This window comes from Carassius auratus, chromosome 12 (genome assembly GCF_003368295.1).
Source record: "Carassius auratus strain Wakin chromosome 12, ASM336829v1, whole genome shotgun sequence".
NCBI classification, from domain to species: Eukaryota; Metazoa; Chordata; class Actinopteri; order Cypriniformes; family Cyprinidae; genus Carassius; species Carassius auratus.
This window is the reverse complement of record NC_039254.1, coordinates 15,926,033-15,951,679: the sequence shown is the minus strand read 5'-3', so window position 1 is coordinate 15,951,679 and position 25,647 is coordinate 15,926,033. Positions and strand designations below refer to the sequence as shown.

Sequence of the window (25,647 nt, the reverse complement as noted above, 5' to 3'; positions counted from 1 at the left end):
GTTCATGGAATGTTTAAGAGTTTAAGTTCTCATTAATGGATTTGTTTTAAGAGAGAAGATCATGCCTGTCGAATGAAAAAACATGGCCTTGAGCTATAGATCGCAGACAGATACAGTATGGTCTGGCTCAGCAACACATTTTCTTTCATTTCATTAAATGTGTGACTCAGAGGAATCAGACCCATTGATCTGATCTTCCTCCCCATCCAAAAACAAAAGCACAGCATTTAATAAACTCAGAAAAGGACCGTGCATGTCTGGTTCGCAGGCCTCTAATAGCGCTGTAATCCTCCTCTCTTTGAGAGGTTCCCAAACGCCTCTGCCTCTCTTTCGGTCCTGTCCCAACCTGCAGCCATGGCAGATCCACTTGAGCAAGGCAGGATGAGGAATTCTCCAGATTCCTCAGGGTCAGAGGACTGGAAGGACCAATCAAAGAGCTGAACACAGGAAGAGAAGATAAAGCAGCGCTGGGCACTCCATGCTGTTGAAAAAAGAGCTTGTAAGAGAACTATATATTTGTTTTGTGCACTGAAAGGCTGCCATCTCTGCAAAGGGATCAAGTCGGGATATGAAGAGTTCACTCTGGCAGGCTTCAAATTGCCTTGATATTAAATTGGACCCTTTTTACCCCTTAAAGCATATCCTTGGTCTTATTATTGTGCATGATTCGTTGGTGCACTTTATTCCAAAGATAAAGGGTTTGTCTGAGACTTTTTGTAAGCTTTTTTCTCCAGCACCTGTTAGAAACGACTTCTCATCATCCAAATAGATATTCTTTTACACTTTAAGTTCTCGTTTGGTTATAGTTTGTCACAATTATGACATGAAGATAATTGTCTGTAACTCGAAAGGGTCAGAGAAGTGGGACTAGTGCTAATTTAGTATCATTTATGTGTTTTTATTACTTTATTTTTTTATTTTTTAAATGCCTAATTATTATTTTTTTTACAAATTGTTTTACTTTTTTAATTAACATTTTCTTTCTTTCTAATTTTGTTTGAATGTTTTACATTCATGATGTTTTTTTAGTTTAATGATAATAAATTAATAATTATATGTTCTTGTCAATATTTAAATTAGATATTTTTATATTTTCACTTTATTTTTTATTTCAAGTTTGATTTTGTTGTGGTTTTGTAATTTTATTAGATTTGTTTTTTTTAAATGTCAATATAGTTTTAATTAATTTTATTTTTATTATTTTAGTATGTTAGGACTTCTTTGTCATGTGCAAGTAACATTTTTTTAAGGTTTTAGGTTTAGTCAATAGTAATAACTTAATAATGATATGTTTTTGTAATTTTATTTGATTTTAGTTTTTTTTTATATATATGTCGATATTGTTTTTATTACAATTTTTGTTTTACTTAAGTAAAACTAAAGAAAATTTAGTAATGTTTTTTTTATCAAGTAACATTTTTTTTATAGTGCTAGTTTTAGTTAATGAAACTGAATGTTATTCCCTAAAAAACTATAAAGGTTCATCCTTCACCTCTCTTGCCTCTGTCAAACTTAACACGTCTTCATTGTACGCACTAAAGCAATGTTAATGCATGTTGTAAATGGGCAATCGCTTGCACTTCTACATTATTGAAAAGTTCACACTCCTCATGCTCAACTAAACAAGATCTAATTCTTCTCTCTGAGGTGTTACAGTGCAGACAATTGGTTTTGGTGGACAAATGCAGAAAAGTAGTGAAAACATACAGTAGAAATGTATTTTCTCTAAACGCTTCAGTGTGAGCCAGCACATTCCATCTCTCAGGACATGCGGAGGGAAGAGAGAGGGGTCTGCGCAGTGTCCTGCTTAGACAAACATAGCCAGCAGTAAAGAGAGATTTGATTAGATCTCTCTCAGATGATGCATCAGTAAAATGCAGCCCAACTTCTGTTCAGCTCTAAAGCACCTCAGTTGGGCACAACTGAGAAGATTCAACCCCAAAGATGAAATACTAATGTCAGGAAAAGGTTTTAAATGTATGTCTCATCAAAATCTCATATTTAGATATATTATAGTCTTTCATTACAACTTTTTTACTTTTTACTGTACCACAAAAATAAGTAACTATCTACTTAACTATATCTATCATATAATTAAATTATTTTATATAGTGATACAAGAAGTCAGAATTTAGAAAATTAATTGTAACTTTTAATAATTTTAAAGAAACTTCATAATAAAATCAAAATCAGCATAATATAAATAAATTTAACAAGTAATTAAAAACAAATACTACCAGTGTTTTTACAGTGCTGCGCATAATAATAACCAATCACACAGGATTCTGTTGAGTTTATGAATGCAATGGCCAATCAGAGGCACTCAGTTGAGTCATCGCTGAAAAGCCTGTGTTTTCTGTAGTGCGCGTGCATGCTTGATAACTGAATGCTGCTCTCCGGAGACTTCTCTCATCATAAACAAAGTGCAGTAGTGTGTACGATGTAAGTAAGATATTCATTTCACAGTATAAACAGTTTCATTCATTATAATGGGAGTTGTTGAGATTGCTTGAACTCTGTCTAGACTGAAGTTTATATTCTTTGATAATGCAAATATTCTTTGCTCTCTTTATGTACAATGAAAGTGTTATAATAAATTTGAAATGTATTCAAAGTAAGCCCTTTTTAAAAGTGTTATATGACATGACACCCATATTTAGTACAAGTTAAAAGATGGGTTTTATGCATAGGCTAGTTAATAGATTACACTAATATTAGGCTAATTTCCCCATAGCCCATTATAGATAAACTAACGTGATCTTTAAAGGCACAAAATGTATTTACTTATTTTTAAAGAGCCAGTAAAATGAAAATTCTAAGCTTCCTATCACTGTTTATAAGTCCTGTACATTAGGTTTAATTCCATCCAAGGTTAAAAAACATTGTCATTTTGTCAAAATATCATTTTAAAATTACCTCAATTCTCAGAGATCCCTAAACGGTTCGCACGAAGCTGTTCAAAAGATTAAGTTTCCTTAAACCCCACCTTTCGGTAGCATACTGTGTTCTGATTGGTCAACTGACATAGTCAGGTTTGATTGGTTGTTCCGCACACACCTCCACGGTAAACTATGCGTTAGCATCTGTTTGGGGTGAATTATGTCTTATTCCTCTCATCGCGAAGCAAACAGTAAAATAAAAAACTTGAACAGTCTCGCTGCTTTTTCTTCTGTGTGTGTGTGTATTCAAGCCGCGCGCTTCAGTTTGAATCTGAATAGCGCGTTCAGCGTGGGGGCGTGGTCACATTAGATATAATGAAGGGAGACATGAAAAACAGACATCGCGTTGTTTTCATATGGATTACTTTATCACAGAATATCTGTTCGGCAGCACTTGTTTAGTTTTAAAAGAAGACATGTCAAGCTTTCTATAGATATCGATTTCGGAGATTATTATGCAAAGTGTTTTAGTGACGTACATAGAGATGGGCAAAAGATTTGAAATCTATAATCTTTCAGCGATTCAGAGTCGACTCCTTACTTTAGAAGCCAATAACTTTATAAATCGTGTACTTTTTGGTTTAATTACTTTGCACTTTGTTTACACTGATGGACAGCTACATCACACACTGTAATACAGGTAATTTTTGATTTCCCATCTGTGTGGATCTTTAAGAATATCATTTTATTATATAGTTAACAAGTATGGGAACATTTTGAATAAAAAAGGAAATAAATTTCAACCGAGGGGGAAATAATGCCTAGGGCACCGCTGTGTCATAATTCATCCCTGATACATATCACATACATACTGTTTGTATTTAATATTATTATTATTTATTTTATTTTTTACAGGTCCACTACTCTGACTTTATTAGCTGGCCTTTCACAAGTTGGCATGTCCATTTATACAGCATATAAAGCATCTTACTGGGTGTTTTTAAGTGGCTAAGATTGTTAAAGTGAAACTCTATCCATCCTAGAGAGACAGATCCTAAATGCAATATCTGTCCCAGTGTCCCCATCCGCCTATGAGCGAAGGACACACTCACCGTGACCACGTGGCACCCCTTATGTTTCAGTGCCTGGACAATATCACACTCCCCAGAGGGCACAGCATCTATCCAGTCCTTAACAATAACATTGCATTAAATGGCAAATTTATAACCGCCTGATGAAGCAGAGAGGTGAAGTGATTTAGGTGATTACTTTCAAAGTAGCGTCATCGACTAAAACATGCGCCAAGGAGATTCCTCAGTTCTCTGATGTGCCTTCAGGGCCTGTAGATGAAACTAGATGATAGGCTCTTGATTAGCAGGAAATCACAAATAAGGAAAGAGCAATTTGGGGGAACTCCCTACCTTCCCACAACAGAGGCATAGCTGACAGCTAAATAAATGAGCAACAATGATATACAGCATATTCAACCCATCTTCTCATTAAAGCGATGTGCTGACCCATATTTGTGCTGCTAATTCTGGTGCTACATGCTTTGATATATAGCAGCGCGCCATTGCTAAGAGTTTTCCTTTTGAAAGCAGCCACCGAGAGGGTAATAGGTTTATCAGTAGCATAAACAGTCTGCAGGCAAGGTTATACCAGCACAGGATATGAGGCCATGACAAAGCTGTCGTACAAAACGTGCATATCTTTGAAAATATATATTTATGAAATGCCATTTATAGTCCTGTTATAGTATAGCTAGAACAACTGTACTTAAATTAAAATTAAACTAGTGCTGTCAAACGATTAATCGCGATTAATCGCGTCCAAAATAAAAGTTTTTGTTTATATAATATGTCTGCATATATATATATATATATATATATATATATAAATAAATAAAAGCACACACATACAGTATATATATGTATTAACATGCATTTATTTATATTCATATAATTTATATTATAAAATATATTTTATATATAAACATTACATATTTTTCTTAAATATATATGCACGTTTGTATGTGTATATATATATATATATATATATATATATATATATATATATATATATATATATACACAGTACACACATATTATGTGAACAAAAACGTTTATTTTGGATGCGATTAATCGCGATTAATCATTTGACGGCACTAAAGTAAACGTAACAGATCAAAAATGTATTGTGATAGCTCAGTGATATCATATCAGTATTGTGACATATGTACTGTAGCATAATACTGAATGAATATCATATTTATGAAAATCATGATGGTGCCCAAAAATCTGTGATTTTACCAAGGCAGTATCAAGCTTTTTGGTAGGGAGCTACTTTGTTACTGTTTATAGCATATTTACTTCAAGAAAACTTAAATTAGGCTATATAAAGCAGATAAACTCGGATTGTAATAAAAATAAAAAAACTTCAACGAGCCGATACACTGAACATTCGATACTGATTCTTTTAAAGTTTGCAGTGCTGATATTAACAGCTAGTAGTTGGTTCGTTGCTGGTCCAAGATAGTCTACCAGCTTGCACTAGCTAATGACAAGCTAGAACCTAACAATCATGTTGATACCAATAGTTTCCAGTAGCCTATTATGAATGATAATATTTGTAGCCTAGTTAGAATATAGAAGATTGTAGAATACTGTTATGTTAGATTTACTCTTGAATCATTCTTTATAGACTAATGTAGTGACTAGGCTACAAACGCTTCTCAAATCAGTTGAATCATTCAATAGAATCGGTTCAATAGCCTAAATGATTCGCGAATCGGACATCAGCGCTGCAGGTGCGAAAGAGAGGTTGTTTTATTAGTTTATTTGGATGCTCAAAACTAGATATTAATTCATGTTAATTAATCCATCAAAGGAGCATAAATATCTAAAGGTTTGTGATGTTAACTATGCGATCGTCATTCCTTTTTCTAGTCTGCAGACTAGCGCAGAAAGGAAGAAAAGATATAAATCAAGCAACTTTCGATATATGTAACATAATTCTGGTACTTACAAGTTCTTCTTTGTCTTTTCGGTCTGTTTGTGCAATGCAACAGAAAATCCAAATAAGCTGCCCTTGGTTTTTCCTTCTTTGATGACGGGGAACTGCACGTCAACGTTAAATCCAGTGTTGGTTTGAATCGCGCAAATCAAGAATACGCACAAGTAAAGAGACTTTCCAGCCATATTTAATATTCCCCTCTCTCTCTCCCTCTCTCTGCCACTTGCACAACCAAAGCCAATGAGATTGAATTGATCAATCGCACGCCATAGGAAAGCGTCTTCTTTCACTCTCTGGGCACTGAGCTGTAAGGTGTTTCTACTGTCGGTTCCCCGCCTCCACACACACACAGCGAATTCCAACCTTCCACACTCCACCGGCGCTCAGCCCTGCTTCCCCAAATAGAGGACTATATGCCCCCCAAGTCTGATGAGAGAGAGAGATATAGAGATAGAGACAGCGAGACAGCCCTAAAGTGCAGTAGTGGTCTCTCTCTCTCTCTCTCTCTCTCTCTCTCTCTCTCTCTCTCTCTCTCTCTCTCTCTCACACACACACACACACACACACACAGTTACACACAAGCCTTCACTTGTTGCTGTGCTGCACATGAGATTTAAAATTTTTAAGTTTGTTTTATTCAAATTTCCAAAGGCTGTGCATGAATGAATCCTGAGAAAACATGTCCAGTTCACAAAAAAAGTGAAATATGCTACAAACACTTCGCAATCAGATGAATCATTCAAAAGAATCAGGGCAAATTATTCACGATTCGGACGTCACCACAGCACTGCAGGTGGAAAGCGAAGGAATTATAACAGTTTTTTTCTTTTTCTTTTTTTACTTTTTTCTAATGATTATGTATGATTTTTTTTTTACTGGTTTTTGTGATTTACTCATTTACTGACAGATTTAACAAAAATGTATCCATTCCCACTAAAACACATTTTGAAAACAGTCTGAAAAGCTTTGTTTTGGAAATTCTATGCAAATTCTCCCGTCTGAAAAAGTGTTTGTTCAGCTCCTCACGAGAGTCCAGACTCTTGACTCCCTCAGATGAGCTGACTGGAGCAGAACTGCCGTCACATAAGAGCAGCACTCAAAACAGATCCCAGGTCACCACAGCATGAATGGACTGAACTCAAACGAATCAGTGACCTCACATCAAGTCTTTCTAACTTTCAAATAACATTACACAGATTTATATAATTTTATCATTTTTTTTGCCTGTTTGTGTATTCGGGTCAAAGCTTGATTCCACTTGTATCATGGAACCTTAGGTCATCACCCTCCCGTTATGATCGGCCTGGTCATGCCTCAGAGTTCCTCCTCCCTTTTTCCAGGAGTGGTGGGGGATGGAAGTGTGGATGGTTTTAGGGGGTACATCCACTGAACCGAAATATTATGTTTGTAGATAGCAGATCACAGGAAAATGATAGACTGCTCCAGCTTCTGTAAGAGGAAGGAAGACGCCAACAGCAGATATGAGTCTCCAAGCAGATCTCAATCTATTAAAAAGGCTTGGAAATGTTATTGTTATTTTATTTATTTATTTATTTATGCAAATAAATTCATAATCTCTATAGATGTGCTTTTGGGATGTTTGGGGTTTTCCTTGAGCCTTGCACTATATGCCCATGGAAATCATTAGACCCTTTTAGAATTATCCATTTAGGGCAATGTAATGAAAACACTCAAATATTTTGGGCAAAAATGGAAATGGCAGAGTACATTCGGTGCCTTGGAAATGACAAAGCCAGAGTCAATGAGATACTTTTCAGCTACAGAAAATATATTTAGAGTAAAGATTTCCATATCCGACAGCTTTCAGCTTTGTCTGTAAATTACTGGTGCTTCAGACAAAAACATAATTATTATTGCTCACCCATTTTTTTTTACAGACTTAAATGATACCTAAAAACTTCAACAGGTACCTTACTAAATATTAAAGGTGCACCAAGTGATTTCTGAAAAAAGGGTTTGACCACAGAGTCTGACAGAATCACTTGTAGCCAATCAGCGGTAAGGAGGCGTGTCTTCTAATGATAGAGAGAAGAGAGCGCACAAATTGAGTAAACAGGATATAGGCGCTATAGTAGCATATCGACTATTGATAGAGAGAGATGGCAGATAAAAAAAGAGGAAAATATCAGAGAAACAAATCATTAAAGAGCCACACAGATGGGAAATCAAAATTACCTGTATTACAGTGTATGATGTAGCTGTCCATCAGTGTAAACAATGTGCAAATAATTAAACCAAAAAGTACACGATTTATAAAGTTATTGGCTTCTAAAGTAAGGAGTCGACTCTGAATCGCTGAAACGAGTCGTTATAGATTTCAAATCTTTTGCCCATCTCTATGTACGTCACTAGGAACACTTTGCATAATAATCTCCGCCTACTGTCTTGGGAGAAACGGAACTCTGACCTGCCCCCCCCCCCCCCCACACAGACGCTCTGGTTGGTGTGATAGTATCATGTCGAGGAGACAGTGTTTTTAATTGTAAAGGCAAGTTTGTTTTATTTTCACTGCCAACGAATGAAAATCAGAAGAACCAATGGCTAAAATTAATTTTTACCACAATACCAGAGCAGTACAACAAATCCCTTTTGTTGTGTTCACAACATTTCACTGATGACTGCTTTTCTAATCTCGGTGAGTACAGCGGGATTTTCAAAGCGTTTGGCCATAAAAGAGGGTTCATTACCAACTTTATTTAGAACAACGAGCATCTCCGAATCACAACGCGAAGTATGATTATGAAGTTATGTGTCTGTTTTCTCCCGAGCATCTTATTAGTATGTGTTCTGTCTGCAGCCTGTCTGCGCTGATCGTCATGTACAAACACGTCATTAAAATGAAATGTAACTCCGTGAATACTCAACTAAGAGACATGAGAGAGATATCTATAGAAAGCTTGACATGTCTACTTTAAAACTAAACACGTGCTGCCGAAAACAGATATTCTGTGATAAAGTAATCCATATGAAAACAACGCGATGTCCGTTTTTTATGTCTCTCTTCATTATATCTAATGTGACCACGCCCCCGCGCTGAACGCGCTATTCAGATTCAAACTGAAGCGCGCGGCTTGAATACACACACACAGAAGAAAAAGCAGCGAGACTGTTCAAGTTTTTTATTTTACTGTTTGCTTTGCGGTGAGAGGAATAAGACATAATTCACCCCAAACAGATGCTAACGCATAGTTTACCGTGGAGGTGTGTGCGAACAACCAATCCAATCTGCTTGCATGTCAGTTGACCAATCAGAACACAGTATCCTACCGAAAGGTGGGGTTTAAGGAAACTGAATCTTTTGAAAAGCTTCGTGCGAACCGTTTGGGGATCTCTGAGAATTGAGGTAATTTTAAAATTATATTTTGACAAAATGACAATGTTTTTTAACCTTGGATGGATTTAAACCTAATGTACAGGACTTATAAACAGTGATAGGAAGCTTAGAATTTTCATCTTACTGGCTCTTTAAAAATGAAGGGATATGATCAGGCAAGAGTAAATATCGTAGCAGTTTCCCAGCAGTGGAGAGAACTCAGTGAGCGGGAAGGCCTGGAATCGGACTGTTTCTTTTTAATAGGTGAGTAATGTTGATTTTGTTTAATTTCACACAACTTATCCATGTCAGCTTTTGTTTGAATGCTTGTGTGCCATCTTCACTTGTTTCTGTGATCATCATTGCATTGGTGTACGTATGTGTGGGGTGGAGATTTCAAAATAAGAGAGAGGTCCTGTTGGACGTGTCTGTTTTGGTGCTTTCAGATAACAACTTAGTTTGGCAAAAATTGCTTAGTGCACCTTTAATAATAATGACACAAGAGCCGCAATTAGTAGTTCACCAAACTATACTTTAGTAGACCAAACAGATTAGATTCATCAATTGAGCCACCTATTTGCCAAAATGTAAAAGAGTTATGAATTGCTGAAATTGATTTGTAAACATCCAATAGACTGCACATGAGCTACAACAAGAGATGGGAATATCCTAGAGTCTTGGAAGGCACCACCTAGCAACACCCTAGAAACCACCCTGTACACTCTCGCAATGCCTTGGCAGCCGCCTCATCAATGTGCTGGAAACTAACGTTTTCCACATTTAAATCTTGTTTAAATGACTGTTTTCCTCCAGGTGGGATTTCCCCCTATACTGGATCCCTCGGCTTTGCATTTCCAGTGTCTTTGTCAGTAAAGCATACAGTACACCCCCTCTAGCTCCTCAGCACACCTGAAGCAACCACACTTATATATCTGCGTCTATTCAGCCTGACAGATGATACCATGAGCTCTGTAAATCTAGTCAGGATCTGTTCTCTCTGTGGACACAGATATTACTCTGCTACATGACAAGAACATTTTTACATATGCATGAAGGGAACGCTGATCTAGATCCGTGAGTGTGAATATTACACAGCAAATGAGACCTAGCGACACAAATGACTCGTGGATTAATATCCTGGAGAGATAAAAAGTGGGATGTTATAGTAATATGTCAATTATATAGATCGGTATCTCACCTTTTTTTCTGTGGTGGTGTAACAATAGATTTCAAAATCAGTTGTATGTGTTCCAGGCCGAGACCCTGGGTAAACCAACACCAGTCTGACTTCTCATGGAAAACAAAGCCCCCTAGTGCCCTGAGGATCACCACAGAAAACCTTCAGTCCAACCACAGTACATACTCACATTGAATGTGTGATACAGTATACCCCAAAGAGCCCATATTCCTTATTTAACTTATCTTTTAACTCAAAACTATGCAAATGCAATTTAACAGTGCTATTTGCCAACAAATTAACAAATCAGTTTCACCCCTAAAATAAAATATTGTCATTATACACCAGCAAAAGGAACACGAAAGTAAAGTCTTAAAATCATTTCATGCACCACAACAATTTAAAAGTGACAAAGCAACACGGGCATGTTCACTCCAAAATGAATGTTCAGTCGCAATTTTTTTTTTTTTTTTTTTTTTACAAATTAATCTCTGTTAATGCGTCTATTCAGAATTTATTTTCCATCACACTACAAAAAATGTTGGTCACCCAATAAGATTTGCTCTTGTAGTCACGTGGCCAGAGAGCTGCTGCATAATAGGACAACTTGATGCTCAAAAAACAGACTGTGTAACTGTGGCGAGTGGGGCGGGGCCGAGAGGCGTGGGAATGAGGAGTAAGGCCAGGTGTAGTGATTGAAGATGAGCTGCACCTGCGCCCCACCGCCAGTATCGAGTCCCACGTAGGAGATGGAAGGATATAAAACTGGAGCGACGACCGTGAAGGACGAGAGAGGACCAGGCCTGGGACATTATTTTATGTGTTTGCTTTTTATTTTGTGCGCACCAGTCGTCCGCGAGGGGCTGGTGCGCTGTTTTGTATTTATTTTTGAATTATTAAAATGTTTTGATTGTGCGCCGGTTCCCGCCTCCTTCTTCCGGATGAATACAGAGTTTTTATCGTTACATTAACCAAGATACTTTGATTTTCAATAAGCGCCGCCTAGTATCAGAGAGTAAAACTGCATTTTCATTCAGCCAACCTGCCATTTTTTTCATCTGACCGATTTTCTAAACATTCATGTTTGTGTGTTATATGACTGTTGTGTTTGAGGACCTACTGGTGTGAAGTGCCATACAGCACTTCCAGCTAAATCATCAGATACAGTACAGTGTGCACATACTATTCTAGTGACAAAATTAGCATAACGTGCACTATATGATGATGCTTATGTATGCAAAGTCCACCCCAAATAAAGATTGATTTGCAATGCTTTACTCAATCAGATCAGCTCAGGCACTTAAGATAAATGAACATGAGAGGGCAAAATCTGATCCTGGATCACTTGAAGGCTTGTTAAGTTGTTCTTAAACGGCACAGTCCTGTTAACTCTTGAACCCCACGGCCTCTGACTATTGCTTCAGGTCTTTAAGGGTTATCAGTTGTAGATCAGTTTCAGACTTTGTCAGTCGGCGTAAACAGGCTGGGCAAACATTGTCCAAACAAAAGAGAATGAATGCTGACAAAAGCACTCGAGACTGAGCAATCATTCATCGCCACAGTAAATATTTGCGAGAACAATATATAATGTCTATTAAAAGAAAGACAGATTGCGGCTTCCTCAAACAGTAATAAAGCAAACATAGTCTGGATCGGCTGAAGTGCAAATAACCTGTTTTGAACCTGCGTGACTTTAGTCCAGATCTTTCAAGGGCAAATCAGTGACGTAGTGCTGGAGAGACATTAATCTATTACTGTGCAGATTCACTGAGCAGATCTGTAGTGCGTAACGCTTTCGTGATTTCGGTCAGCGGCTTCACTCCTCTCTGCACCTAGATGACAAGGCCTGCTGTTGTCATGGAGACCTTGGTTGCTATGTGCACAATGCTCTCCAAATGTGTGTCAGGGGAGGACGACACTGAGTCCTTTTAAAACCCTGCCAAGTTTTCCAGCTCCAGTGTGGCATTTACTGCTTCATTCTGCTGGATCACAGAAACAGTATGGCAACTTCTGGATAATATATCAGAATATATAACATGTTAATGGTAATATGATACACAGTATCATCTGTAAACAACAACTTCTGCATCGTGTTAAAAGAGAACCAAACAGTTGCGGTTTATTCTGAATTAAGAACTGAATTCTCACTTTTGATAGTGATGATTTAATTATTTTTATTGGTTTCCTGAATATTCACTTGTTCTGCTACGGGTCGGCCAGTGAGACAGTCCTTTCCCAAACGCATGCCATTGATTGTCATTGATTGTGCAGTTGTTAGTACCATGCTTGACTGTGTGAGCAACTTTACAGGAACTGAGAATTTGCTACCTCACAGTTGATCCAAGTGCAAGACCATAATTTTATTATGAGCACACAAGGTTTTGTTGATGGTACAGCTCTTGTTCTGACATGTCTAATCCATGTCTTCCGTGTCTTAATTCATGCATTTATTGGTGAACAAAAAAGGCAGTGAAGGAAGACAAAACACAGACCACAAAAATGTCAGCAGTGTTTTCAGAGCTTAGAGGCTTTCAAGTTTCTGCATGGGGAAGATAATGCTCTATTTTGAAAATAGTTTGTGTTTTGGTTCAAACTGTCTTTATCAGACAGGTCTTAAGACAATCAAAGAGAAATGCTCCTGAGTTCCTCTTTGACCAGCTGTGTTTCGTACAAAAGGAAAAATACAAAGTACACAAATAGAATGTTTTAATATATATAACAATATCCTGATTTTGACAGCTGTGCTGCAGGATTCTTTGATGAATAAAAGTTTGCAAGAACATGATTTATTCAAAATAGAAATATTTTCCAACAATATAATTATTTACTATGACTCTTTATAATTTTAATACAACCTTCCTGAAAAAAATAACTAATTTATCACTGAATTTACTGACCCAGACTTTTAAACAGTAGTATATATTGTAAAAAAATCTATTTGACATAAATGCTTAGTTAAAGAAAAATAATGTATTACAGAATGAACAAGACTGTACACAGCTGTTTCAAACACTGATAATACATCAGGAATTTAGAATGAGTTCTGCAGGATCATGTGACACTGACTACTGGAGTAATGGCTGATGAAAATTCAACTTTGCATCACAGAAAAATACATTTCTGTATTTTTTTCTGTAAAAAAAAATTATATTTTGAAAGTATATTAAAATTACTAAATAAATAAAAAACTAATAAAAAAACTATTATTTTAAATTGCAATCATATTTCTCAATACTATAGTTTTTTTTATCAAATAAATACAGCCTTTATAAAAATAAGAAAAACATTGAGCCATTGATATGCATTTATGAATTGAGTTTGTGCATCTCTATCATTAGTGAAACTGTAAGTTTAACTGCTTCAAGAACAGCAACATTGCCATATTCATACTGAGAAAAAACATTTAGATTTACAGTTGTGAACTATATATAACCAAAAGAGTCAATCACAGGGCAGCACTGACAAGAGGTTTCTGTGTTTGTGTGTGTCTGCACTATATGTGTGTGCGCAGAGAGAGCGGGAGAAAGAACGTGCTCTTTGCATAGAAAATAAATGGTAATTTAGTTAGAAAAAAACAGGAATTGTCTTTTTTTATCCTATTGTTGGTCATATATGTTTGCTTGAAATAAACATTTGAAATAACTGAAATAAATGTATTTGTAACTAACAGAACTGCTTCAAAGCTGTAATAAAAAATAAATCTAAAACATCTGCCAACCAATCAGAATCAGGCATTTAACAGCCTCATTCTATAAATATATATGTATATATAAAATCATAAATCAGTTACTACTCTCTCCCTCTCTCTCTCTTTCCCCCTGCCGCTTGAGACCTGCGCAGATTTTACAGGACCACACAATCATCCAGAGGGAAGCCTGAAATGCAGCCACTCTCAGGGAGGATATTGCCTGTAGTGTGGGTCTGACCCATGATGCAATGCAGAGGCCTTAAAGAAACACCATTTTTCTCACTGTCAAGAAGCATTTTAATTCGGAGTCTGTGCTCTACTTCTTTTTTTTTTTTTACATGACTGTCATCACAGCTCGATACTTAAACCTAGCAAACTGCCCACCTACACAGCATTTTAAGGCACTTGAAGGCTACTGTAAAAAGTAAAGGCACAGAGTTTCCACATATTTTGTCAAAAAGATTATTTTTAGCAACCATAATAAATTAAATGTATGTAAGTGAAATATTTTGAATTATATGAAAACTTGTAGTCACACTACAATAGAAACATCTTTCTGCTTCTCCGTGATTAAAATCACTTCTTAAAAATTCCCTTATATTTTGGGGTTTTCAGTAAGCGTGGGAAGCCAAGCAAAATGATGCTGTCTACTAAGATTTTGGATAAATTCTAAGAAAGCATTTTGTGTAAGATAATCCCAGAATGCTTTGCAAATGGACTGCTTTGCAGATGGACAATACATATTCTAACTGTATTCATTCAATACATATTTTGAATAAAATTAAGATTTAAATTTTTCCATTTTTCATTTTAATTTTTATTAAATTTAAATAATAATTAATAAATTAACTTGATAAATTAAAAGCTTTTAGTAATGAACTTAATACATTTCTAAAGTTTTAGTAATTTTGCTATGTGTGTTTGTAATTTTTATTAGTTTTTTTACCAGATTAGTTTTTTATTCAGATTGATTTATGTTTTAGTCATTTTAATCCTTAAATGGGTAATGAAAACTATAAATTAAATAAAACAAGTGTAAATTTTCATGTAATATTAATATTTTATTTCATCTTATCTTTTTTCAATGAATCATTTTTCGTTTTAGTCATTTAATAAAAAAAATTTCATTATAAGTTTAAGATTTTCATCTATTTTATTTCATTTGTTTAATTTTTGTTCTATGTTTTATTATCATTTAATATTTACATTTTGTTTTACCTCACCTTCATTTAATTTTACAACTTTTTAAAAATCGTTTTACTTTTAGCAGGCTAATTACTTCAGCTAATACTCATTTTATTTCATTTTTACTTTTCGTTCTAAGTTTTTTTTTTAAATATAGTTTTAGTTCACGAGAACAACACAGATATTTTTACATTTTAACCATTAACCACTATTTGTTTAAGTAACATCAGGTCAGTTTATAATGATCTGAAACGGTTTGTATATATGTATAAAACATTTCAAAATCTAGTGCAATAAAAAAATGCTAATCATTGAGCGAAACGAACAAATCAAGCATTAAATAAACAACAAAAACACATTTAAAAGTTTTCATAATCATACAGTCACATGTACGTAGTGTTTTTGGTGGTAACTTGGACTAGTTTCCCACCGGCTCTCAGCTCTGGGTGTGTGCTACATGTGTTTAACATATCAGATATTGGACAATAGGGGCTTGTTATGTGATACATGTTGTAAGAACTGTGTGAGAAAATCACATCACCGTTTCAATCCCCTTTCCTTACATTTCCGACTCAACCCCCCTCTCTGTGTAATCGGTGCATTGGTCTATGAAAGACATGATCTCATACATAATTTGATGTAATCTGCTTAAGCCTCAAAGACCCAAGTTCTTTTCAGAATTATTGTTTTAGTACGTTAATAATGAATTATAGTCATTATACAAAATATTTTAACTGCATTTCAAATTAGCCATCATTATGTATTAAATATGATCTGAATTAACTGGTTATATTAAAGTTTACAATATTATTTAACAACACTGAATCAACATAAATATATTCTATTATACCAAAAAAGCACTTTATAATAACAATCACTTGTTACCAATTTTTACAGTGTCAGTACTGGGTTAAAATAATAAAATCTTGATCTGCGTTATCTCATGTTGTGCACCTTCTATTGTGTTGATAACAAAGATGACTTTGTCTGACCTTCATATTTAAAAACAAAGAGATTAAGTGCAAAACTGAAGTGTTGGTGTCTTTGTCTTTTTTGAGACTCTAGTTACTAGCTCAGTTTGTTTTGACTTTTTTTTTTTTTAAAGTAAAAGGTACTGGAAATTTTCTGCCAGAAAAATATCCGTTAAGTTTTAAGACATTAACTTTAACTGCAAAACACAACATCTGTTCAAATCAGTACTGAAAATTCCATCATGGACATTTAGGCCCAATCCCAATTCTACCCCTTAGCCCTTCCCCTTTCCCCTACCCCTCCGTTTCGCACGTTCACATGAAGGGGTAGGGGTGTCTCGATTCTCTTTTGGTTGGAGGGGTAGGGGTAAGGGGAAGGGCCAGATAGCCCTTCAAACGAAGATTTTTCAGGACCACACTTCAAACTAAGGGGTATGATTATCTCTGAAACATGGCTGCTACAGCGAACAAAAAGACACATAAATGTAAGCTTTTTTGGCATAAATAAAGGATTTTAACGATAAGTAATCATTTGTTTTATGTTACATTCAATTGTGAGTTCATATTAATGGTCATGATACTCAAAGAAATATTTGCAAAAACTTGCTAATATTTGCTAACGTCATATCATTACAGACTGTATGATAGTTCCACAGCATATGTCTGATCAGGGTGATAACTGCCGAAGACATTGATGGGAATAATTAGAAATCGCTAAACCATTTTCTCAAATATTGCCCATTCGAGAGAGTGACAGAGAGATGGAGGTTGTGTGTATTGGCATCTGTGCGTTTATCTTTTTAGGGTGAGTTTACTTTAAAACAGCGATTGTTTCCTCTCATTGCTGGAAAATATAATGTATCGATTCTGTATTTAAACTGTATTTAATAAAAGTCGTGGGGCAGTGTTGACAAGTTTATTTTCTCCTGGATGTGTGAGCTGCGTGATTTCTGATATGTGTGTGTGTCAGTATGCAGCGCATTAATACAGAACGATAATTAAAGGCTATAATGCACACCAGTATATGTGTGTATTTTAGGAGCTATATGACGAATGATGGCGTGTGACGTCATGGTAGTGGTGTCCCAATCCTTAGGGGAATATTTTCTCCGTTAACCCTTGACACTCAAGGGATAAGGGGAAGGGGTAGGGGAAGGGGTATAAAATAGAATTGGGATTGGGACTTAGTATAATGTGAAAGCTGTGTCCTAAAGAAAAATGAGTTAAGAATCACGGATGTAGATCACAGATCCTTAATAGTGTGTCTTTCCAATCTCTGTGCTTGTCCTGTAATAAATCAAACTGTAGTTTCTCACTGGAGTGATCGAGTCCCACCACAGCTTGACATCACAGCATTCTTCACTTCATAGAAGAGCTGGAAACAGGTTCTTTGACTGCTGGGACAGTAAGAATGATATTCTTGTGACTGTATAATGGCAAAAGTGATTTAGGAACGACTCATGGAATAAAAGCAGAAACCTGTTTTTGAGAGTAAGCCCAATTCCCACGAAAACAGTTCAAAACTGCTTGCTTCTGATTCTTCCAGCTCTCCTGCATTATCACAGCTGTCTTTATGTTTCAGGGGATTCTTTCTGTGTGTGTTGCCTCCAGGTATCTCTTGCACTGCTAACCTCTTCTCAAGCAGAATGGTTAACGTTCTGGAGCAGAGTTCTTGGCCAGGTGAACCGGCTGCTGTCATAGCTGGGAGTTTATAGAATGTCTGTGGGATGTAAAAGCTGGTATTTGACTCTGTTTTGAAGTGGGGCAACTCCATGTTCTTTGATGTAATGCTTGAGCTGGAATTTCAGCAAAAGTAGATTTAAGGTCTGAGAAATCCCAAGGACTTTGAAGTGCTTTTAACAGAGAAGGAAGGAAAGAGTTAAGTATTAGAACGGGTCTTGGTTCTCTTTGAAGAGAAAGAACAGTGCTCCACAAACCTGCACGTTTCACACTCAGTTGAATCTCTCATTCAGATCATTATGTCCATTCATTAGCGCGGGAGAACAGGCCATAGCCTGGAAAAAAGCAAACCCAACAGAGCAGTCTGGGAGGCCAGACGTTACACTCTACAAATAATACCGTTTATTATCTTTAGCAGGAAACGGACATTATTTAGACTGTATATAATACTTACCCAGCTGAATCTATTACAGGGCAAATTATATGTCAATAAATATCTAAATGTGCTCAAAAATAAATAATAATAATAATTATGATCTGTAGCATTTCAGTTTAGGTACCTATTCTCACTATTAACTAGCATGCACATTACTATCATATTGGCTATTATTATTACTATTATTATCATTATTATTATAATTAACATTAATATTACGCATTACAAAATATTTAGTTTTTTATCATAATTTCATTAACAAAATCAACAACTAAATAAACACATTATTATTATTATTATTAACCTTCAAAAATTATTATTTATATAATTTTTACTAGCACTTTTTATTCATTTATTTAGTTTTATTTATTCATCTTTTTGGCATTGTAGCTCCTGTTCAGGTATCAAAACATATTTCTCACATCATTCATATTCTAGACTAGGTTTTGTCAATTCAGTATAGCGGTTGCTGCACAGAATGCCACCATGGTAGCTGCTGAGAGCTTGAGAGGCGCTGAAGAATGAGAAGAGATTGAATGCAATGATGGAGTTCATTAAGAGAAGAGGGACCCCCTTCACTCCCACCACAGCTGTTCTGTCCAGCAGTTAAGAATAAGTCTGTCCTGTGAAATTAAGACATTCCTGTGAAGCCCGCTCCCGTCACCCAGAGAAACCAGCTGCTTCTGTGCTGCTCATTCCAGACACCAGCTGGACAACCAGAGCATAGAACACACATACATAAGAGCTTCAGAGAAAACAACAGATCCTATTCTTACTGAAGAGGGCATTGTGATTTTCTTTAATAAATAGACTCTCAGATTAGATGCATATCAAATATCTTTAAATAAAATCTTTGCAACAATGTGAATTGTGGCTTTTTTAGATCTGTAGTTATTAAAGCCAGCTTAGTTTTTAAAGAAAAAAAAAAGAAAAGAAAAGAAAAATAACTTCACATATATGACCTCCTTAACATCTCATTTGTTTATCCTGGTCAGTAAGCAAATGAAGAGGTCTTCGGTTTCTTAGATTTTATTTTTCTAGCTAATAGTGCATGTACTGTAATCTCAAAACAATCTCTCAACTCTGCTCAGATTCTTATTCAATACTCTTGAGATCTTAATATGAACAAACTATTACATTTTCTATTATCTGAGCTATAATATCTAGCAAAATGTAAACAAGTTATGTATATATATATATATATATATATATATATATATATATATATATATATTTATATATATATATATATTGTGACGAGTCAGCTGCCTCCTCACTGATTATCATCGCCACCCCGTCCTAAATCCCCCCCCCCCCCCTTTACATGGACCCTTCCTCCATGAACACTGCCCGACCCACACGAACCCTGCAGCACGACGAGGACACCAGATTCCCTGTTTATTTTGGACGCTCTCCCCCTTTGGCCACCTTTATCCCCTGTTTTATTTGTTTTTGTGTTAATAAAAGCCTCTCTGAGGCCTGACGCCATGCCCATTGTGTCTGTCTTGTGCTCCTCCCATCACAATATATATATATATATATATATATATATATATATATATATATATATATATATATATATATATATATATATATAAACAGTACTTGATCTGTGCATATTTCTCTCCTGTGTCAGATAAGACCATTTGGAGAAAACAATATTATGGATAGAGAACTTATTTTTCTACTGGAAACCACAGTTTGAGTTTGATGCTGTTCCCTTTCAAACTGAGTCCTGTAAGGGTTGCTTTGGGGAACACCTCATCGTGACCCATGTCTGAAACATACTTTGAAAAACACCAACGCGTTGGCTGGCGACAGCTACCGGTGCGACAATAAATAAGCACCCATAGAGCATGTCATCTTCTTCATCTTCATTGATTGTTTTGTTTGAAGCGTGCATCTGAAAAACGACCCCGGTAAGAGCAATCTTTGTTTGTTTATCATGGCATCCACTAGCAAGGCGTTTAAACCGTGTTTACATCTGTGTCAGTATTTTTGACACCTGATAAATTCATTTCACATGATGGCAGTCAGGCCAATCAGGCTGATCTGCCGAAGGACCGGGATAAAGGCGAGGGCCTTTCAGCTGACCAGGTAGCCGAGCTGTGCTGCACCACAGACCTCTCTCTCTGTGCTACCAAACAGGCCGCCTCTGCCATGGGTAGATCTATGGTCTATAGGTCTATGGTAGTAACGGAGAGACATCTGTGGGTTAACCTGGCAGACATCGGGAAGAAAGAAAGGGGCCATCTTCTCAAATGCTCCGATCTCGCCCTCTAAGCTTTTCGGTACCTCCGTCGAGACGGTGGTCGAGAAGTTCAGGGAGACAAGGGCGCACTCAGCTGCCTTTAAATCCTTCATTCCATGAAGGTCCAGAAGACAGTTTGCGCTTCTCCCCAAGCTGTGGGAGGGGCAAGAGGAATCATGGGTCATGAGGAGGTAAGCAGGACCTGAGGGATGGGATTAAGACGAGGCAGCGTTCTTGTCAGAATCGGATCGATACCTAGGTAGCTACTCATTCCCTTTGAATGTTTTTAACTTCTGCTCTTATCCTTGCTTGCCTTATTCCCCTGTAACCACCAGCTCTCCACCTGATTGAGGTTAGGTGGAAAAATTTCTCACATAACAGTCTCCTATGCTGGACCTTTGATGTTTTTGGTTGGTTCTATATTCATAGTAACCACCTTACTGATGGTCTGGACTATAAGGTGGCGCCCCATGAGCGGGGCTCCAGTACAGGAGGATGAGTGAGTATGTAACCCTTTCTGTATATACTTATTGGTTAAATTGCTGGTGGTTATGTGTCTACTAACACTCTGTGAGTCTCTTTTACAGTGCTCAGTCATGGCATTTATTAACACCCGTCAGCACCGACCTTCCGGCATCGTGCTCCCGTATTAGGCAGCCGAGATCACAGGCTTTGGGGAAGTCGTGGCCTAATGGTTAGAGAGTCGGACTCGCAATCGAAGGGTTGTGAGTTCAAGTCCTGGACCGGCAGGAATTGTAGGTGGGGGGAGTGCATGTACAGTGCTCTCTCCACCTTCAATACCACGACTGAGGTGCCCTTGAGCAAGGCACCGAACCCCCAACTGCTCCCCGGGCGCCGCAGCATAGATGGCTGCCCACTGCTCCGGGTGTGTGTTCACAGTGTGTGTGTGTGTGTTCACTGCTCTGTGTGTGTGCACTTTGAATGGGTTAAATGCAGAGCACAGATTCTGAGTATGGGTAACCATACTTGGCTGAATGTCACTTCACTTCACTTCACTTCTGCGGGAGCCTCGCTGATCATCAGAACTGGAACACAGCACTGCAGGGGATTTCATGAATGTCCGGTCAGGTCACCCTGAGGGGCCTCTTGGCAGCTTATATGCGCTGTCACATCCAGTGGGCAGGTGGAGGTGGTAGTTACAGAATTCTTCCTGTATATACTTGGAGCTTGCCTCTCCTGTGCATTTCAGCGCCTCTGCAATGCTTAGGAACCTCTAAGTACACACGCTATGCTCTGTGTACTTCCTAAAGGTAAGTGTGCACGCAAGACTCTGCACACTTTTCTGAAATCCTGTACAGTAAGGGTTACATGCTCAGCTTCGTTCCCTTTTCGAGATGGTTAGACCTTGGTTCCTTTGGCTCCATTCAGCCGGAGTGTATTCATTTATACACTTCAAGCATTGCTTCCCTCAACATGAAGGGATATCTGGGCGATTCTCGCAGTAGTTTAACAGTGGTCCCCTTTCCAGGAAGGGTCACGTATGAGTACGCTACTCTGAATTCTGAGTTCTCCTCTCATATGAGACTGCGTTCTCTGTTTTTCCCCCAGAGTGCTCCACCATTAGTTCCACAGATCGAGTTGATATTCTCAAAACATATTTTTGAGATACATCATTCCATCTGTGAGCTGCTTGATCAGAGTGCCAAGAGAGCCCCTCCTTAGAACAGTATTTTGAAAATCCATATTATGGTAAGTGTGCACGTGAAGTCTTTGCACACTTTCTGAAATCCACACTGTTGTAAGTTCGCACGCTAGTGCTCTGCGTTCTTTCTAAAAATCCTTTATGGTAAGGGCTCCCTGCGGTTGCTTCGTGCCCTTTCTTGAGTTGGTGAAAAGCCCAGTTCATCTTGGGAGCTGGAGTTGGTACTTAGTGTTTGCCATGATTCTGGCCTAAACTCCCCTCAGCATGGCGGCGTGGGTATACTGTTCCCCAAAGCGACCCCTAGAGGATGCAGTTCGAAGCCCACTCAAAAGGGAACTGTCTCAAGTTATGAATGTAACCTAAGTTCCCTGAGTAGGGAACGAGACACTGCGTCCTCTAGCTCCCTGCCATGCTTCTGAAGCAAGCTTCAGACGAAAAATTAAATGACGTGCTCTCTGCTTATTTAGAGTCGCACCAGTAGTGACGTCAGAGGCTGTCGCCCGCCAACGTGTTGGTGTTTTTTAAAGTATGCTTCAGACACGGGTCACGACGAGGTGTTCCCCAAAGCGACCACGAGAGGACGCAGTGTCTTATTCCCTACTTAGGGGACTATGGTTACATTCCTAACCTGAAACAGTTTTTCACTTTGCAAGATGTTGGATTTCTTGTGGATTATTATGATGTTTTTATCAGCTGTTTGGACTCTCATTCTGATGGCACTCATTCACTGCAGAGATTGCTGAACAAGTGATGTAATGTAACCTTTCTCCAAATCTGTTCTGATGAAGAAAAAAAATCATCTTCATCTTGGATGGCTTGAGTGTGAGTTAATTTGCAGCAAATCTTCATTTTTGGGGTGTGAAATATTGCTTTAAATGACACAAACTAATTTCTCGGGACGGAGCAACCAAAGAAACACTTTCTAATGAGTAATGGAAATTATGTTTTACAGCACAAACAATTTTATTTAAAAAAGAAAAATCCAGTTTCTGATCTTAAAGAAGTGAATTTATAGTCTAGCAGAGTTATTTACTGTTGCAGAAGCACAAGCAGCAGTATAGAGCTGCACCTGCTGTGAACTGAGATCCTTTGGTGGAGAGGATCTAAGGCTAAAGGTCAGAGGTCAGCTATACTTATGAAAGGATTAAAGATTAACGCACGAGATGGAAAATATCCCCAGAAATTATTAGATTACTCGTCATTTTTCTACATTTGTGCTTGTGGATAAAAAAGCAAAAGGGTGAATCAATTTTTGTGGCATCAAGCAAATGCTTCATTCACAACATCTAGCCACAGCTGGCAGTCATTTGCTAACTGACTCCTTTGACAGCTGTGGTCCTCTGGGAGTGAATTACTGGGGGCTTTTCCTTTAACACCCATGCACTGAGCTCATAACCCCAGCGCTGCCACTCACAGCATCCGTACAACACTCTACCTTACAGCATGAATGAAACAAAGATGTCAATAAAAGAAAAAAGAACACCAACAGATATTATTTGGAAACAGCTGAGATGTCTATGTGAAACACTTAAAGATTCTGCTTTCACATCAAGTTTGGCCATTTCATAAAGATATAGTAAGTATAGTATAAAGTTCTCATTTTTCCTTTTATTATTTGTTGATGTTTCTAATGCAAGGGTGAAAAAGTTCATTAGCATGAAAATATTATATAAAATACTGAAGCATGCATGTTATATTTTATATTTGAATGCTCATTCCGATATATTGTAAATATGAAACACACACACACACACACACACGTTTGTTTTTGTGAAAAGTGGGGACATCTCATAGGCGTTATGGTTTTTATACTGTAGAAACTATATATTCTATCGCCCTTCACCAACCCTAAACCTAACCCTAACCCTCACAGGAAACTTTGTGCATTTTTAGTTTCTCAAAAGAGTCACTCTCTCCTTTTAATACCTGTGCCATGTCATTATACAAAGTTGTGTCCTGATATGTCACAAAAACAAGAGCACACACACACACATACATACATACAGGTCCTTCTAAAAAAATAGCATATTGTGATAAAAGTTCATTATTTTCCATAATGTAATGAGAAACATTAAACTTTCATATATTTTAGATTCATTGCACACCAACTGAAATATTTCAGGTCTTTTATTGTTTTAATATTGATGATTTTGGCATACAGCTCATGACAACCCAAAATTCCTATCTCAAAAAATTAGCATATCATGAAAAGGTTCTCTAAACAAGCTATTAACCTAATCATCTGAATCAATTAATTAACTCTAAACACCTGCAAAAGATTCCTGAGGCTTTTAAAAACTCCCAGCCTGGCTCATTACTCAAAACCGCAATCATGGGTAAGACTGCCGACCTGACTGCTGTCCAGAAGGCCATCATTGACACCCACAAGCGAGAGGGTAAGACACAGAAAGAAATTTCTGAACGAATAGGCTGTTCCCAGAGTGCTGTATCAAGGCACCTCAGTGGGAAGTCTGTGGGAAGGAAAAAGTGTGGCAAAAAACGCTGCACAACAAGAAGAGGTGACCGGACCCTGAGGAAGATTGTGGAGAAGGACCGATTCCAGACCTTGGGGGACCTGCGGAAGCAGTGGACTGAGTCTGGAGTAGAAACATCCAAAGCCACCGTGCACAGGCGTGTGCAGGAAATGGGCTACAGAGAAGCAGCACTGGACTGTTGCTCAGTGGTCCAAAGTACTTTTTTCGGATGAAAGCTAATTTTGCATGTCATTCGGAAATCAAGGAGTCTGGAGGAAGACTGGGGAGAAGGAAATGCCAAAATGCCTGAAGTCCAGTGTCAAGTACCCACAGTCAGTGATGGTCTGGGGTGCCATGTCAGCTGCTGGTGTTGGTCCACTGTGTTTTATCAAGGGCAGGGTCAATGCAGCTAGTTATCAGGAGATTTTGGAGCACTTCATGCTTCCATCTGCTGAAAAGCTTTATGGAGATGAAGATTTCGTTTTTCAGCACGACCTGGCACCTGCTCACAGTGCCAAAACCACTGGTAAATGGTTTACTGACCATGGTATTACTGTGCTCAATTGGCCTGCCAACTCTCCTGACCTGAACCCCATAGAGAATCTGTGGGATATTGTGAAGAGAAAGTTGAAAGACGCAAGACCCAACACTATGGATGAGCTTAAGGCCGCTATCGAAGCATCCTGGGCCTCCATAACACCTCAGCAGTGCCACAAGCTGATTGCCTCCATGCCACGCCGAATTGAAGCAGTCATTTCTGCAAAAGGATTCCCGACCAAGTATTGAGTGCATAACTGAACATAATTATTTGAAGGTTGACTTTTTTTGTATTAAAAACACTTTTCTTTTATTGGTCGGATGAAATATGCTAATTTTTTGAGATAAGAATTTTGGGTT

General features: G+C 37.5%; 1 protein-coding gene across 1 annotated transcript in view; it reads right to left on the bottom strand.

The window, feature by feature from the left end:
- itga3b (integrin, alpha 3b) overlaps positions 1-6,362 on the bottom strand; it is a 38,149-nt gene extending 31,787 nt beyond the window's left edge. The window contains exon 1 of the mRNA XM_026277238.1: positions 5,904-6,362. Coding sequence (XP_026133023.1) covers positions 5,904-6,076 — 173 coding nt within the window. The 5' untranslated portion in view covers positions 6,077-6,362. The remainder of the gene's footprint in view (positions 1-5,903) is intronic.
- Between the last annotated feature and the right edge of the window lie 19,285 nt (positions 6,363-25,647).